Raw genomic sequence first — 16,378 nt, forward strand, 5'->3', positions numbered from 1 at the left:
GAAATACGCTTGTAGTGGTAGTCAGTGGAAAGGGCTGGCATTACCTGCTGGCACAAAAATCATCTACTACATCATTTTATTCTACTTAAAAAAAAAAAAAATGTGGATACTTACGACAGCCAGTCTCATCCGAGTCGTCTTGGCAATTGCGGTTACCGTCACAACGCTGCCATTCCGGGATGCATGTGGGCGGCTTACGACACAGGAACTGCCCTTTGGAACAACGGCTAGTAGGGTCATGGGCACGAGTCGGTACGGGCATCTGAGTCACCGAGCTGTTGGAGGCTAACACACACACACACACACACACACACACGCGCGCAGAGATTATGAGGGAAGAGTGGGAGAGGGTGAGTGGGTTGTTGGGTTTATGCAAAGTCACAGCTCTACCTGTGGGGCAGCCCACTTCATCACTGCCATCAGGGCAATCAGCATAACCGTCACACACCCAGTTATTCACGATACACGCTCCAGAGCTGCAGCGGAAATAGTTCGGGGCGCACGTGGCAGGGCCCGGGGCGGGAGTGTGGGGAGAGAGTCCATCTAAAAGCACACAAACACATTTTAAATATGACAACAGGGATTAAAAAATAAAAATAAATACGTTTATGTACATTCACTGGCCATTTTAATAGAAACACCTGCTTATTAAAGAGCGACACGCAGTACGTTTACTGTACATGCACACTAACACTTCACTATGATTCCCAATATGGCACGGGTCACGTAAACAGCAAGTTCCGTTTGGATATTCCGAATTTGGAATTTTCCGATGATGCTGATGATCAGGTTTTAGGCGTAGACAGGTATACAGAAGATTCGGAATATCAGCGTGTCTTGATTGGGAATTTTTCCCGGCAGTTTGATCATCACACACGCCGTCTTGCCTGTTTACGGTCAGCTCTGTGTGTTGTACATAAACCAACTAGACAATCAATCAATCAATCAATCAATCAATCAATCAATCAGCGTATGCACAGTTGTACGTAAGCGGAAATATTAGTGGAATATTCATTTTTCATTCGTCATTTAAAGAGCTTGGTAGGAATGTTGTCTTTTTTTCCGAATAAGGACAAAAAAAACCAAGGTTTTTCCAGAGATGTCCAGACACGCCGGTGATTGACGGTCTGTGCCGGCTACTCGATCCCAGAAAAAAAAAAAACTTTCAATATTAAAACGATTTATATCGTCTCCGCTGCCCACCATTTGCTGCAAATCCAATTATTCCACCACAAAATTATCTTCGAGTCGGGTCTAACGTGACTGGAAGCAATATCATATTTGTTGATCGATTCTCACGCTCTGATTGGCTGAGCCGGATCACGTGACCACACCATAGCGTATGTAGTTATGTTACAGAGTAGAGCCCTGCACTCTCGCGGGAGTCCCGCGGAACCCAACGCAAAGCAGTTCGGCGCAGGACAAATTTTGAAAGCTCATTGCGGGCGCGGGCGGGAGGGGGAGTGCACAATGCGGGAGCGGGCGGGAGAGGTGATAAGCTGCAGTCCCGCTAACTAAAAACGTGTTTAAAATAAAATTTATAAATTATTAATTTATGTCTATCATATATAATTTGTGCTGGATATTTTATTTGGCATTAATAAAAACATTTTAAGATGCCTAAATTTGCGGATGTGGTCTAATCTCGCGTACGTTTCTGATTCCTTTCCGCTCTTCCGTGTTTGAGATCTCCGATCATGGCAGAAGAGCAGAGCTTCTCTAGTGAAGCTCACAATGGGTATCTCTGTAAAGCCTCAGCTACGCATGCCGCCTGGCAACGCGCACCCTCGTTACGTGCGCTAGGTGAAGGATCGGTCAGTGGAGAGCTCAGCTAAGCTCAGCATGTTTAATTCCCCAAGCCAATGACAAGAACTTTCGTGAGAAATAACGCGAACGTCTGCATCATGCGGGATTTGCGGGCGGGAGCGGGACAAAATATAGCAGGAGCAGGTGGGAGCGGGACTGAAAATTATAATTCTTTGCGGGAGTGGGACTACACAATGCGGGAGCGGGCGGGAGCGGGACTGAAAATTCTGTCCCGCGCAGACCTCTATTACAGAGCCAGGCAGCGTACTACAGAGGGGAACTGAGAAAGCCAAGCGCGCACACATCTGGAGGGAAATTTTTACCTCGCCCACGACGGAGTAAGCGAGGTAACTGTAATCAGTGCAGTTTGTTTGTTACCTCGCCAGGGACGGAGTCCACCAGGGGGCGAGGTACTGTTTTCGGTGAGGTTTCTTTGTTAGCAACATTACAGGAAAACGGCTGGACCAATCTTCATGAAACTTTCAGGATAGATGGGCATTGGTCTCAAATAGAACCTCCACCATTTTCAGGGTCATCCGGTCAAGGTCACTAGTCACTAAAAAGGTCAAAATCGTTTTGTTCCCCCCCCCCCCCCCCCCCCCCGTGATATCTTACTTCATAGTCATCATATCTACTTCAAACCAATCCCAAAATGTTCATCTTTCAATTCTGCTTCCATTGATATGCTACATGACGGGGCATCTCTCAGTTCTCTTAGCGGTTGGGGGTCAAATGTCAGAGGGGTCAAGGCCATTGCTATAATTTGCATATTTTCCATTATAACTCAAAAACAGTTAGAGATAGAGAGATGTTTATCATTATCAACATATAGGAAGTCATATATGGGCTTTCATTTGGCACCATGGCCTTTGACCTTGTTTGTTTGTTTGTGTGCGTGTCTGTTAACAATCTAGCGTCTAGACGGTTGCACCGATTGACTTCAAATTTTCAGGGTAGGTGGGCAATGGTCCATAGATTACCTGATTAAATTTTGGCGGTAATCGGGTCAAAGTGAAGGTCAAGGTCACTGGAAAGGTCAACCTTTCGGTCAAAATAACATATTTTCCATTATAACTTAAAGGTTGCCGATAGACAGATGTTTACTATTATGAGCATATAGGAACTCCCATATGGCCTTTCATTTGGCATCATGATCTTTGACATTGGGTGACCCTGAAAGGTCACACTCAAGGTCACAGATTTTCAGAGAGCTGTAACTTGAAAACGGTTGACGGTAGACACATATTTATCATTATCGACTTACAGGAAGTGCCATATGGGCTTTCATTTGGCACCATGACCTTTGACCTTGAAATGTCAAACTCAAGGTCAGCCTGACAGCTGATGATTGAGAAGCATTACCATTATCAACATATAGGTATAAAATAGGCGGCACGGTGGTGTAGTGGTTAGCGCTGTCGCCTCACGGCAAGAAGGTCCGGGTTCGAGCCCCGTGGCCGGCGAGGGCCTTTCTGTGTGGAGTTTGCATGTTCTCCCCGTGTCCGCGTGGGTTTCCTCCGGGTGCTCCGGTTTCCCCCACAGTCCAAAGATATGCAGGTTAGGTTAACTGGTGACTCTAAATTGAGCGTAGGTGTGAATGTGAATGGTTGTCTGTGTCTATGTGTCAGCCCTGTGATGACCTGGCGACTTGTCCAGGGTGTACCCCGCCTTTCGCCCGTAGTCAGCTGGGATAGGCTCCAGCTTGCCTGCGACCCTGTAGAACAGGATAAAGCGGCTAGAGATAATGAGATGAGATGAGATGAGGTATAAAATAAGTGCTGCCGGGCGAGGTTTGTTCTGGCTGGCAAAACTTGTTCATACAGATTTTGTAAGTAAGTATTTTACAGGGTCTGAGCATGACCTCAGACCCCCCCTAGCATTAGCGCGCCAAATTTCAGAGCCGCCTGCTACTTTTTTTTTAGCCGGCTATTTCAGATTTTCTGAAGAGCCCTGATTTTGTGCATGTAAAACGTAACGAGTGAAATCCTAATGGCATAACAGTGTGTGTGCTGCTATATTAACTACAGCATGCGTCTACAAAATGCATATATAAGTGTCCGTAAGACATGTAGGAAGAAGACAGACAGATAAACAGCCATGATGTAATCTTTAGACTGTATACCTGTGCATTGCGCCTCATCAGACCAGTCTCCGCAGTCATTCTCACCATCGCACTTCCACCACGTGGGCACGCAGCGGCCGTTCTTACACTCGTACTGGAAGTAGCGTGAGCATCCCGGCTCTTCGGTGGGAGAACCTGCTGAGGGAGAACGCCGAACTCAAAGCCAAAATCCCACACGCACGCGTATCAGCGGTACTCGAGGTCGTTTAATGACATGACACTTACCACAGTTTGCCTCGTCCGAGTAATCACCACAGTCGTCCATTCCGTCACACTTCCAGTCCAGACTCACACACATGCCATTGGAGCACTGGAAACTGTACGCGTCACATTTCTTCTCAAATTCAGGATTTGTGGCTGGTGGAGAGACGTGCACAGCAGGAAGCTCTGATTAATTCGGCGCTAATTAATCCTAAAGTGTCTTCCTTATATGTTTGGTACTGTAGGTAAGACGTGATGATGATGAGTGACGATTACAAAAACGGGTCATGACTCAAATGCAAACCAGCGAACTCACAGCAGCCGGCATACGCTGCGTCCTCGTCCGAGCCGTCGGAGCAGTGCTTCGTGCCGTCACACACCAGCGACTGGAAGAGACACTGAGCTCTGTTCCTGCACACAAACTCCATGTAGCGCGTGCACAACGGATCTGCCAGGACACACACATCGTGCTTGAGATTTACACTCAGCATGACACCAAAGGCCCCTGCTGCTCTTGCTCACACTTAAACCAGGAAAATTTGAAATTACGGGGTTATGAAACGTCATCGTTATACACGAATAGGTACAAGATGGTCTAGACGAAAAAAATTAAGTGGACTTTAGCTTAAAACACATGTTAAAGTTACAACCCCGATTCCAAAAAAGTTGGAACAAAGTACAAATTGTAAATAAAAACGGAATGCAATGATGTAGAAGTTTCAAAATTCCATATTTTATTCAGAATAGAACATAGATAACATATCAAATGTTTAAACTGAGAAAATGTATCATTTAAAGAGAACAATTAGGTGATTTTAAATTTCATGACAACAACACATCTCAAAAAAGTTGGGACAAGGCCATGTTTCCCACTGTGAGACATCCCCTTTTCTCTTTACAACAGTCTGTAAACGTCTGGGGACTGAGGAGACAAGTTGCTCAAGTTTAGGGATAGGAATGTTAACCCATTCTTGTCTAATGTAGGATTCTAGTTGCTCAACTGTCTTAGGTCTTTTTTGTCGTATCTTCCGTTTTATGATGCGCCAAATGTTTTCTATGGGTGAAAGATCTGGACTGCAGGCTGGCCAGTTCAGTACCCGGACCCTTCTTCTACGCAGCCATGATGCTGTAATTGATGCAGTATGTGGTTTGGCATTGTCATGTTGGAAAATGCAAGGTCTTCCCTGAAAGAGACGTCGTCTGGATGGGAGCATATGTTGCTCTAGAACCTGGATATACCTTTCAGCATTGATGGTGTCTTTCCAGATGTGTAAGCTGCCCATGCCACACGCACTAATGCAACCCCATACCTTCAGAGATGCAGGCTTCTGAACTGAGCGCTGAGAACAATGATGATATGTTCAAACTCTTTGCTATTTTACACTGCCGAACTCCTTTCTGATATTGCTCCACTATTTGTCGGCGCAGAATTAGGGGGATTGGTGATCCTCTTCCCATCTTTACTTCTGAGAGCCACTGCCACTCCAAGATGCTCTTTTTATACCCAGTCATGTTAATGACCTATTGCCAATTGACCTAATGAGTTGCAATTTGGTCCTCCAGCTGTTCCTTTTTTGTACCTTTAACTTTTCCAGCCTCTTATTGCCCCTGTCCCAACTTTTTTGAGATGTGTTGCTGTCATGAAATTTCAAATGAGCCAATATTTGGCATGAAATTTCAAAATGTCTCACTTTCGACATTTGATATGTTGTCTATGTTCTATTGTGAATACAATATCAGTTTTTGAGATTTGTAAATTATTGCATTCCGTTTTTATTTACAATTTGTACTTTGTCCCAACTTTTTTGGAATCGGGGTTGTATAACATTGGTCTGTTGGACCATTTCCCCAGGCGCGGCCATCCAGGATTAGCCAGATGCATTATCAAACGGATGGAAGATAAGCGGGTAAATCATTTTTTGTAAATAAACAGGCAATAAACTAGCCAATAATTTATTCTGATTCCTTTTCTAATCCTGCATTGCCATAATTTTTTGTGGAGAAATGCAAACAAATTGACCGAGAAGTCATGCTAGACCATAATATTATACTATAGTCTAGTTGTCACAGCAACAGAAGGACGCTCTGGACAGCGTGCACTCTGAACTGACTCACGCTTGCACTGCGAATGATACACACTTGCACGGAATTAAGGCGCAATCAGCACGCCTATATAAGGACTCAGAATGCAGACTTACTTTGCGAAGTATTGTGTTGTTCTGACACATTACTGAGCCTGATTTCCTGGGTTCTGATTCCTGTTTCTGACCCTGCTTCTGTCTACGACCTGTTTTACCGTTCATGAGATACGGACTGTTTGCCTTTTTCTTTATAATAAAGATCTTCTGCAGTTACATCCGTCTCCAACCCTCCCTGACGGAACACGTCGCCCTGCTGACACTAATACAGCATGCACTTGTACACCTCCGCTGTGCTCGCGGAAAATGACATTACGTACGATGGAGTTATGGCGGCCTCCATGACAAAAAAAAAAAAAAAACAGTCCTGTTGTTATATCATTAAGAATAAATTCAACACACAGCTTTTTTTTTAATCAAGGACAGACAAAGATCGACTTTTAGCTCAGTTTGTTTATTTGCGAGATACTTTCTTGAAATACTAACCGCAGTGCTGCTCGTCGGCGCCCCCTGGGCACTCCACCACGCCGTTACAGTGGGAGCTGGCGGGTAAGCACGTACCGTTGGAACACAGGAAGCCGTTACAGCGATCTCCCTCTGGGGGGGGGTTAAAAAAAAAAAAAAAAAAACAAGAGTAAAACAACACAAGTCTTTACTGACTCAACATTTCTCCCCATTAAGGCGCCATTTACACATACCCGGGTATTTTTAAAAACTCAGACCTTTGCCTTCGTTTGTGCCTTTCGTTTATACACAAGCGGAGTTTTTCCTCTGAAAACGATTCTTCCTAAAAACCCCGGCAAAAGTGGAGATTTTTTGAAAACTCCGTTTTGCGTTTGTGTGTAAAGAGACCAAAACGGAGTTTTAGGCAATCTTCGCACCACAAAAGAGCGACCATTGTACATATGACAAGCATGGAAACACTCAGAGTAGCAGCATTTCTGTTATTAAGAGCTATATTCGTCTGTTTGCTTTTGAGAATAAAGCTCATAAAGCTCATTGACCAGCAGAGACGCATTAGGGCTCGGAGGGCAGCAATTGCGGAGCTTCTGGTGACCAAAAAAGCCCGACTGTACCACCGCCAGCATCGGCGATTTTGGGTTCGACCTGGACGGACTGCTATCTGGTGGGAGAATGGCGTTGTCGTCCCGGAGGAATGGCAGGAAAATTTCAGAATGTCGCGATCCTCACTCCTGTCACTCACAGAGTTGGTACGTCCGTACATACAGGGTGAGTGTACTCACATGCGCGCTTCTGTCGATGTCGTCAAAAAAGTTGCCTGCACACTCTGGCGTAGTTTAACAGCTCTTGACAGCGTATTTATGCGGATCAATATAAACGTAATTTAAAAAAAAAAAAAAACGCAGCTGTGTGCACGAAGTTATTTTGGAAAACGGAGTTTAGAAAATATGCGTTTTTAAAAATACCTGGGTATGTGTAAACAGCGCCTAAGACGTTTTGTCAGGCAGCAAAAGGTTCTGATTGTATCGTGCAACTGATACCAGCACACTATTCCCACTGTTTGTTGCTTCTTTATTATGCGTCCAGTGTTCAAGAACAAACACATAACTAAGCATCAGGGGAAAAATATTCATTTGTGCCATCAACAGGAACGTTTAATTCATCAAGAATTGTTTTCTTCACCAACAAAACTGCTCTACTGGTTTTCTACTTATCTTGTTTAAGGAACATTTATTTCATCATATTTCTGTTTTGTCAGCCCTTGGTTGTAATTATTTAACTTCTTGTACAGCGCAGATTTTTTTCTGGCCATTTGATTAATCCAGCTCGTTTGCTGTAACGCCTCATTGATTAAGGGTTTAAAGTTGTCTCTAAGCGTTTTAAGGCACAGAGTTTGTTTAATCCAAAAGCCAGTAGGAAAAAGGAACAATGTTAATCAAAACACTCCTTTCCCCACTGGGCCGAACACAGATGACATCGCAGGCTGGAATAATAACGCAGTGGCTTTTACTGCCATCACTGTCGCTGCTCCAGTTGTGTCTAAAGTCGGCAGAAAATTAATTGGAACCACAGAGAAAGCCCTCGTCTTTGAACGTGCAGTGGAAATGCATGCTGGTGCCCTAAAACAGTCTGGTACAATCTATTCTATAATATAGTGCACTACAGAGGGAACTCGAGGCAGTAGTTTAAGCCCTCAGTGTCCCACTTTATAGCGATCAAGGATCCATCAGTGTCACTTTCATCAGTTCCTCGGCCTTCTTTAGCTGATACAGGACTCCGCACAGAAACCCCACTGACGTGTGTTTTACAGTCCCGCTTACTGACGCATGTGTCGTGTGTGAATGTGTTCCAGAACACTGACCACAGTGAGTGGGTTCCTCGTCAGAGCCGTCCTGACAGTCATCATCACCGTCACACACCCAGCGCTGAGGAATGCAGTGTCCTGTGTGACACTGGAAACTGCTGCTCTCACACGTGTGGTGGCCCACTGAGAGTGTGTGTGTGAGAGAGAGAGAGAGAGAGAGAGAGAGAGAGAGAGAGAGGGGGGGAGAAAGCAAGGTTGTCATTAAGCAGATGCGAGTATCAAGGTCATCTCACTCAGGTAGTAGTGTGTGTTCTCACCAGTGCAATTGGCCTCGTCAGACCAGTCACGGCAGTCATTATCACCATCACAGCGCCAGGTGTCTCGGATACACACTCCTCTCGCACAGGTGAACTCCGCCGGCCCACACTGATGAGAGTCTGCAACAACATGCACCATGACCACCAACATCACCATGACACTAGACACGCATGCAGACAGACACATGCGCACAGGCAGGCAGACAGACAGGCACGCACAGAGGCAGACAGACAGACACGGACACACGCAGATAGACAGACACACGGACACACGCGCACAGGCAGACAGACACACAGACAGGCACGCACACAGACAGACAGACAGGCATGTACAGAGGCAGACAGACAGACATGGACACAGACAGACAGACGCACACAGACAGACAGACAGACACGCACACAGGCAGACAGACAGACAGACAGACAGGCACACACACAGACAGACAGACAGGCATGTACAGAGGCAGACAGACAGACATGGACACAGACAGACAGACACACGCAGACAGACAGACAGACAGACACGCACACAGGCAGACAGACACACAGACAGGCACGGACAGAGGCAGTCAGACAGACACGGACACAGACAGACAGACACGAACACAGACAGACAGACACACAGACAGACACACACGCGCACAGCCAGACAGACACACAGACAGGCACGCACACAGACAGACAGACAGGCACGTACAGAGGCAGACAGACAGGCACGGACACAGACAGACACGGACACAGACAGACAGACACACACACGTGCACAGGCAGACAGACACACAGACAGGCACGCACACAGACAGACAGACAGGCACGTACAGAGGCAGACAGACAGACATGGACACAGACAGACAGACACACGCAGACAGACAGACAGACACGCACACAGGCAGACAGACACACAGACAGGCAGACAGACACACAGACAGGCACGGACAGAGGCAGGCAGACAGACACGGACACAGACACGGACACAGACAGACAGACACACAGACAGACACACACGCGCACAGCCAGACAGACACACAGACAGGCACGCACACAGACAGGCACATACAGAGGCAGACAGACAGGCACGGACACAGACAGACACAGACAGACACGGACACACACAGACAGACAGACACACACACGTGCACAGGCAGACAGACACACAGACAGGCGCGCACACAGACAGACAGACAGGCACGTACAGAGGCAGACAGACAGACACAGACACACAGACAGACAGACAGACAGACATGCACGTACAGAGGCAGACAGACAGACATAGACACAGACAGACAGACGCAGACAGACGCACACAGGCAGACAGATACACACGCGCAAACACAGAAGCAGACAGTCACACTCGTGCACACACAGGCAGACAGACAGACACACATGCACGCACGCACGCGCGCGCGCAAACACACACCGCAGTGCTCCTCATCACTGTTGTCACCACAATCATCCTCATGATCACACTTGAAAGCCAAAGGGATGCATGAGCCTGAAGCTACACAGCGGAACTGCACGGATGGATCACAAGAGGTGGTGGCTGGAGAGAGAGAGAGAGAGAGAGAGAGAGAGAGAGAGAGAGAGAGAGAAAGTATATTACTGTGAACTCCAGGAAAGAGAGGAGGAGACAGACAGCTCTATATGAACAGTAGGTGGACAGAGCCAGGGCTGCTGTCACTCACGGCATTCCTGCTCATCGCTCATATCACCACAGTCATTGTCGCTGTCGCACTTCCAGATGCTGCTGATACACTTGCCGTTCGAGCATCGGTACTGGTTCGGCAGACAAGTGTGTTCTATTGAGCAAAGAGAAAACAAACAGAATATGAATACATACAGTACCAGTCAAAAGTCTGGACACACCGTCTAATTCAGTGGCTTTTCTTTACTTTGATTAATTAAGACACTTCATGTCTTAAAGTAATGATGGACGTCGTTTCTCTTTACTTAGTTGAGCAGTTCATGACATAATATGGAAAACTACAGGTGTGGAATTATTTACTGTTGGATCTCAAACACTTTAAAGCTAGACGGCCTTTCAGATTTTTCAAGTGTAGGTCATAAAAAGAATTTTCCCCAACACCCAGTTATTTTTGTTTAGTGGAGCAAAAGCTACTGAGTTCGAATCACAGACTTCCAATTTTATTTGGTTTTTTTTTTTTTTAATAGAACAATTTATGAATTTAGAGTGACGTGGTGGGCTTTCCCCGTTCGCGCAAGGCATTGTGGGATACAAATTTGAAACAGGAGAGTAAAATGGAGGACGCGAGTGTGCGAATGAAACGTGAAAGACCGACTACAGTAACGGAAAGAAAGCGAGAAGGAAAGATGTTATGTTATACAACCCCGATTCCAAAAAAGTTGGGACAAAGTACAAATTGTAAATAAAAACGGAATGCAATAATTTACAAATCTCAAAAACTGATATTGTATTCACAATAGAACATAGACAACATATCAAATGTCGAAAGTGAGACATTTTGAAATTTCATGCCAAATATTGGCTCATTTGAAATTTCATGACAGCAACACATCTCAAAAAAGTTGGGACAGGGGCAATAAGAGGCTGGAAAAGTTAAAGGTACAAAAAAGGAACAGCTGGAGGACCAAATTGCAACTCATTAGGTCAACTGGCAATAGGTCATTAACATGACTGGGTATAAAAAGAGCATCTTGGAGTGGCAGCGGCTCTCAGAAGTAAAGATGGGAAGAGGATCACCAATCCCCCTAATTCTGCGCCGACAAATAGTGGAGCAAAATCAGAAAGGAGTTCGACAGTGTAAAATTGCAAAGAGTTTGAACATATCATCATCTACAGTGCATAATATCATCAAAAGATTCAGAGAATCTGGAAGAATCTCTGTGCGTAAGGGTCAAGGCTGGAAAACCATACTGGGTGCCCGTGATCTTCGGGCCCTTAGACGGCACTGCATCACATACAGGCATGCTTCTGTATTGGAAATCACAAAATGGGCTCAGGAATATTTCCAGAGAACATTATCTGTGAACACAATTCACCGTGCCATCCGCCGTTGCCAGCTAAAACTCTATAGTTCAAAGAAGAAGCCGTATCTAAACATGATCCAGAAGCGCAGACGTCTTCTCTGGGCCAAGGCTCATTTAAAATGGACTGTGGCAAAGTGGAAAACTGTTCTGTGGTCAGACGAATCAAAATTTGAAGTTCTTTATGGAAATCAGGGACGCCGTGTCATTCGGACTAAAGAGGAGAAGGACGACCCAAGTTGTTATCAGCGCTCAGTTCAGAAGCCTGCATCTCTGATGGTATGGGGTTGCATTAGTGCGTGTGGCATGGGCAGCTTACACATCTGGAAAGACACCATCAATGCTGAAAGGTATATCCAGGTTCTAGAGCAACATATGCTCCCATCCAGACGACGTCTCTTTCAGGGAAGACCTTGTATTTTCCAACATGACAATGCCAAACCACATACTGCATCAATTACAGCATCATGGCTGCGTAGAAGAAGGGTCCGGGTACTGAACTGGCCAGCCTGCAGTCCAGATCTTTCACCCATAGAAAACATTTGGCGCATCATAAAACGGAAGATACGACAAAAAAGACCTAAGACAGTTGAGCAACTAGAATCCTACATTAGACAAGAATGGGTTAACATTCCTATCCCTAAACTTGAGCAACTTGTCTCCTCAGTCCCCAGACGTTTACAGACTGTTGTAAAGAGAAAAGGGGATGTCTCACAGTGGGAAACATGGCCTTGTCCCAACTTTTTTGAGATGTGTTGTTGTCATGAAATTTAAAATCACCTAATTTTTCTCTTTAAATGATACATTTTCTCAGTTTAAACATCTGATATGTCATCTATGTTCTATTCTGAATAAAATATGGAATTTTGAAACTTCCACATCATTGCATTCCGTTTTTATTTACAATTTGTACTTTGTCCCAACTTTTTTGGAATCGGGGTTGTATACGAAGGAAAGGAAACGCAGGACCAAACTAATAAATATCGGCGCTCAGCGAGCACCTCGGTGTGATCAGCTGTTCGTTTAGCGACAGAATGATGGAACTGTCAGTGCACGCTCAAAGGGAAACCTGCGCACACACACACGGACTTCCTCTGTCTGCTTGACTGCACAATTTCATGCACATTATTTGCTTTAATCCCCTCAAATTAAAGAACTTCCCAGCCTGATATTTTGTGAGATATTACAGAAATAAACATATATCACAACGACCACGTTTCAGAGGGAACTAAATTTCACCGATTTTATGAAATCGAAAGGCCGTCTAGCTTTAAGAAGGCAAGAAATTGCACTAATTAACTTTTGACAAGGCACATCTGTTAATTGAAAAGCATTCCAGGTGACGACCTCATGAAGCTGGTTAAGATAACGCCAATAGTGTGTAAAGCATCGTTCATGTTTTCATTCACTGGTTACAGACAGTAATTGTCCGTATCGGCAGTCAGCTGATTATTACTATAAGCACTGCTGCTGTCAAGTTCATTTATCCAATGAGATTTTTCACGAGAACTTCCACAAAGTTTGAATTTGAACCAACGTCTGGGCACACTGCTATAGCAGGACAACAGACTGAAATATTGATGACATTCAGTCAGGCTTTTATTGTGCATTTAAATATTTCTCTGTCAATTACGTAAGGCCAAACAAAATAATATATGTGACCCCTCACCGAATCCAGGGACACATGTCGGCCGAAACGAATCCGAGATAATCGCAAAAGAAGCATTTTTTTTTCGAAATTTGTGATTTTTGTTTTTTTCCATCATGTGCAAGTTGAGATCTTGAAGAATGCAATCAGTATTTCAGATAATAGATTGTTTTGTTGGAAAAGCATACATTTTTTGTTGCAAATTGTCTCGTTTTTGTCAGGACAGTAGCCTGCTGGGGGGTGTGGGTAAATTACCATATGGGCCATTCACATGATGATTTAAGTCTTTTGTTTTGTTTTTTTTCGCGAATCAGCTGTATGATCCGAGCTAAGCGCATGGCTACTTAACCTGCATACAGGCGTGTGATTTCACTATGGAATGAGGAAGCTAAACAGAGCGCAGAGGAGCAAACACCGCGAAGCAAACAGACACACGGTATTTACATCAGAGATAACCATTTCTAGCAAAAAAACCGCAACCTCGTTTTCCAGATTGAATGGAATACTTGAATGATCGGATGATACACGGACCGTTCTAGGATTACATTCCATCGGAGGCATTGGTGTGTGCAAGGCGCCATTTCTCTTTCTGATGGGGTAAGTTTATTAATCTAAGGCTGTGTGGTTATTTTTGCATGTAACGGAGAGTGTTGTGGTTTGGTTAAGCCTAGGTCACAACCGGACGTACGATTTTTTGGCCGTGCGATTTTTGGCGTTTCCCAAATCGCTGCGTTTTTTTTTTGTTCATGGAGAAAGACGCGCGTTGGCCGTAAGTTTGTCTTGCAACCTGAAAAAAACGTAAGCGCCCGTAGAGTTTGTTTGACATGACAAAGAACCTCTGCGGCCGGTCTGCGGCTTGAAAATCAGCACATCACACGCGCGCTCTCGTGCGTTTCATGCGCGCCCTCCGTGCGTTTCTTGCGTTTTTTGCGTGTAGACCGGCCGTAGGAGAACGGTACGGCCGGTTGTGACCGAGGCTTTACATGAAACTAGTGTTGTGTTAGTTGTGTCATCATCGTGCTATCTTTCTTTCTTACGGTGTGAGTAATTTTTCAACCACAAAACGTTAACGTATACTTTAGGACTTATTTTTGTACTTCATAATTGTTTTGGGCATACTTTGCATGGAAGGAAAATTGACGTGGTGATCTTTGTTTACATGAAAGTAGTATCGTGCTAGCTCGTAGGGGGTAGGGCTTTCCTTAATGTCATGCAGATGAGCACCATTATGTGCCCGCCCTGCACCCAGAGTAGCTGAGATGGAAAACTTTGAGGGCGATTTTCTCCCTTTTCTGTTTTAAGAAGTATACACTTTCAAAAGGCCACACATTCTTCAAATATTGTTAGATCTCCACATGGAAGGCATCATTGGAAAGCTAAGAAACTCTATTTTCTGAACCTGTCAATAACTCAAAATGCCCCCGGGCCGACATGTGTCCCTGGATTCCGTTATCTGACACATACGTGTTTCCGGTTACCCGACCGACCCTGCACAAACACTGCGACCCTTCAACTGTTTATGACCACAATAAACAAACTATTTCTCGCACCCGACCCTACCTGCTTGGCAGCAACCTGGCGAGTCAAACGAGAACCGCTAGGGCGTGTCATATAAACCACTCGGTATTTGCCGAAAGACACGAGGCCCATCAGGAGTAAATTGCCAACCAACACGCACCTCCCTCTACCCCAGCCCTTTCAAACCAGCACGGGCCTCGGCCAGTCATTCGCCACCGTGCAAGCGCTGCTCAGCGACTTAAGTTTTGATTTGATCCATGGCTCCAGCCCACCTTTAAACGTTTATAACTCGGACACCGAAGGTCGCAGCAAAGCCAAATTTCATAGGCATTTCTAGACAGGGGTCACCGTTAGATGCAATCGAATACATAGCTGAACAATGCTGCGTATTCTTGCTAGTGTTACAATAATGATTATCTTAGATTTTTAAGTAGAAAAACTGGCCACCCTTGTGTTCATGCCTCGAAGGGTCGGATGTAAATGACTGCTTGCACACGCGCAGTATATTTCATCGATTCTTCGGGTGCCTATAAAATGGAGGTTCGCCTCAGAACAAAAAGCGATACAGTGGACAGAAATGTTTGCTTGTCAAATCAGTCTATTGCAATGCAAAAGATATTCACAACAATTAAAAATATTTCCAAATGAAGAACTATAGAGTAACTACAATATTGTTTCCTACAACAAATCACACAGTTCTGACATTCTGGGATCAGTTGCAAATGTTTAACGAGTATTTTGCAAAAAAAGTTCTCATCTCATTATCTCTAGCCACTTTATCCTGTTCTACAGGGTCGCAGGCAAGCTGGAGCCTATCCCAGCTGACTACGGGCGAAAGGCGGGGTACACCCTGGACAAGTCGCCAGGTCATCACAGGGCTGACACATAGACACAGACAACCATTCACACTCACATTCACACCTACGGTCAATTTAGAGTCACCAGTTAACCTAACCTGCATGTCTTTGGACTGTGGGGGAAACCGGAGCACCCGGAGGAAACCCACGCGGACACGGGGAGAACATGCAAACTCCACACAGAAAGGCCCTCGCCGGCCACGGGGCTCAAACCCGGACCTTCTTGCTGTGAGGCGACAGCGCTAACCACTACACCACCGTGCCGCCCCAAAAAAAGTTTTCAAAGGAAACTTCTCACTTTTTCCTACCTACCCTAGAAAATTTGTCGTAAACTTTTGGGATAAACAAATTTTTTTTCCCCCTACCTACCTACCTACCCTATTTTGAAAACCCAGGAAACATATATATTATTTTGTTTGGCCTAAGGTAAATATGTGAATTTTCACAGATAGGAGTAAAGTTTAACTGTAGTGGAATAACAATATGTAACAAGATATTTTCT

General features: G+C 45.0%; 1 protein-coding gene across 2 annotated transcripts in view; it reads right to left on the bottom strand.

Moving 5' to 3' along the window:
• Nucleotides 1-16,378, bottom strand: part of sorl1 (sortilin-related receptor, L(DLR class) A repeats containing) — a 219,033-nt gene that overhangs the window by 48,925 nt on the left and 153,730 nt on the right. Inside the window, exons 23-32 of one of the 2 annotated variants that reach the window (XM_060943822.1) lie at nucleotides 10,533-10,646; nucleotides 10,268-10,390; nucleotides 8,851-8,970; nucleotides 8,591-8,716; nucleotides 6,754-6,864; nucleotides 4,446-4,577; nucleotides 4,154-4,285; nucleotides 3,929-4,063; nucleotides 391-543; nucleotides 115-285 (exon numbers count right to left, since the gene is read on the bottom strand). In XM_060943822.1, coding sequence (XP_060799805.1) covers nucleotides 115-285; nucleotides 391-543; nucleotides 3,929-4,063; nucleotides 4,154-4,285; nucleotides 4,446-4,577; nucleotides 6,754-6,864; nucleotides 8,591-8,716; nucleotides 8,851-8,970; nucleotides 10,268-10,390; nucleotides 10,533-10,646 — 1,317 coding nt within the window. Of the gene's footprint in view, nucleotides 1-114; nucleotides 286-390; nucleotides 544-3,928; nucleotides 4,067-4,153; nucleotides 4,286-4,445; nucleotides 4,578-6,753; nucleotides 6,865-8,590; nucleotides 8,717-8,850; nucleotides 8,971-10,267; nucleotides 10,391-10,532; nucleotides 10,647-16,378 lie in introns of both variants that reach the window. The other variant, XM_060943821.1, reaches the window with a different exon arrangement.

Source organism: Neoarius graeffei, chromosome 17, assembly GCF_027579695.1.
Source record: "Neoarius graeffei isolate fNeoGra1 chromosome 17, fNeoGra1.pri, whole genome shotgun sequence".
In the NCBI taxonomy this organism is placed as follows: domain Eukaryota; kingdom Metazoa; phylum Chordata; class Actinopteri; order Siluriformes; family Ariidae; genus Neoarius; species Neoarius graeffei.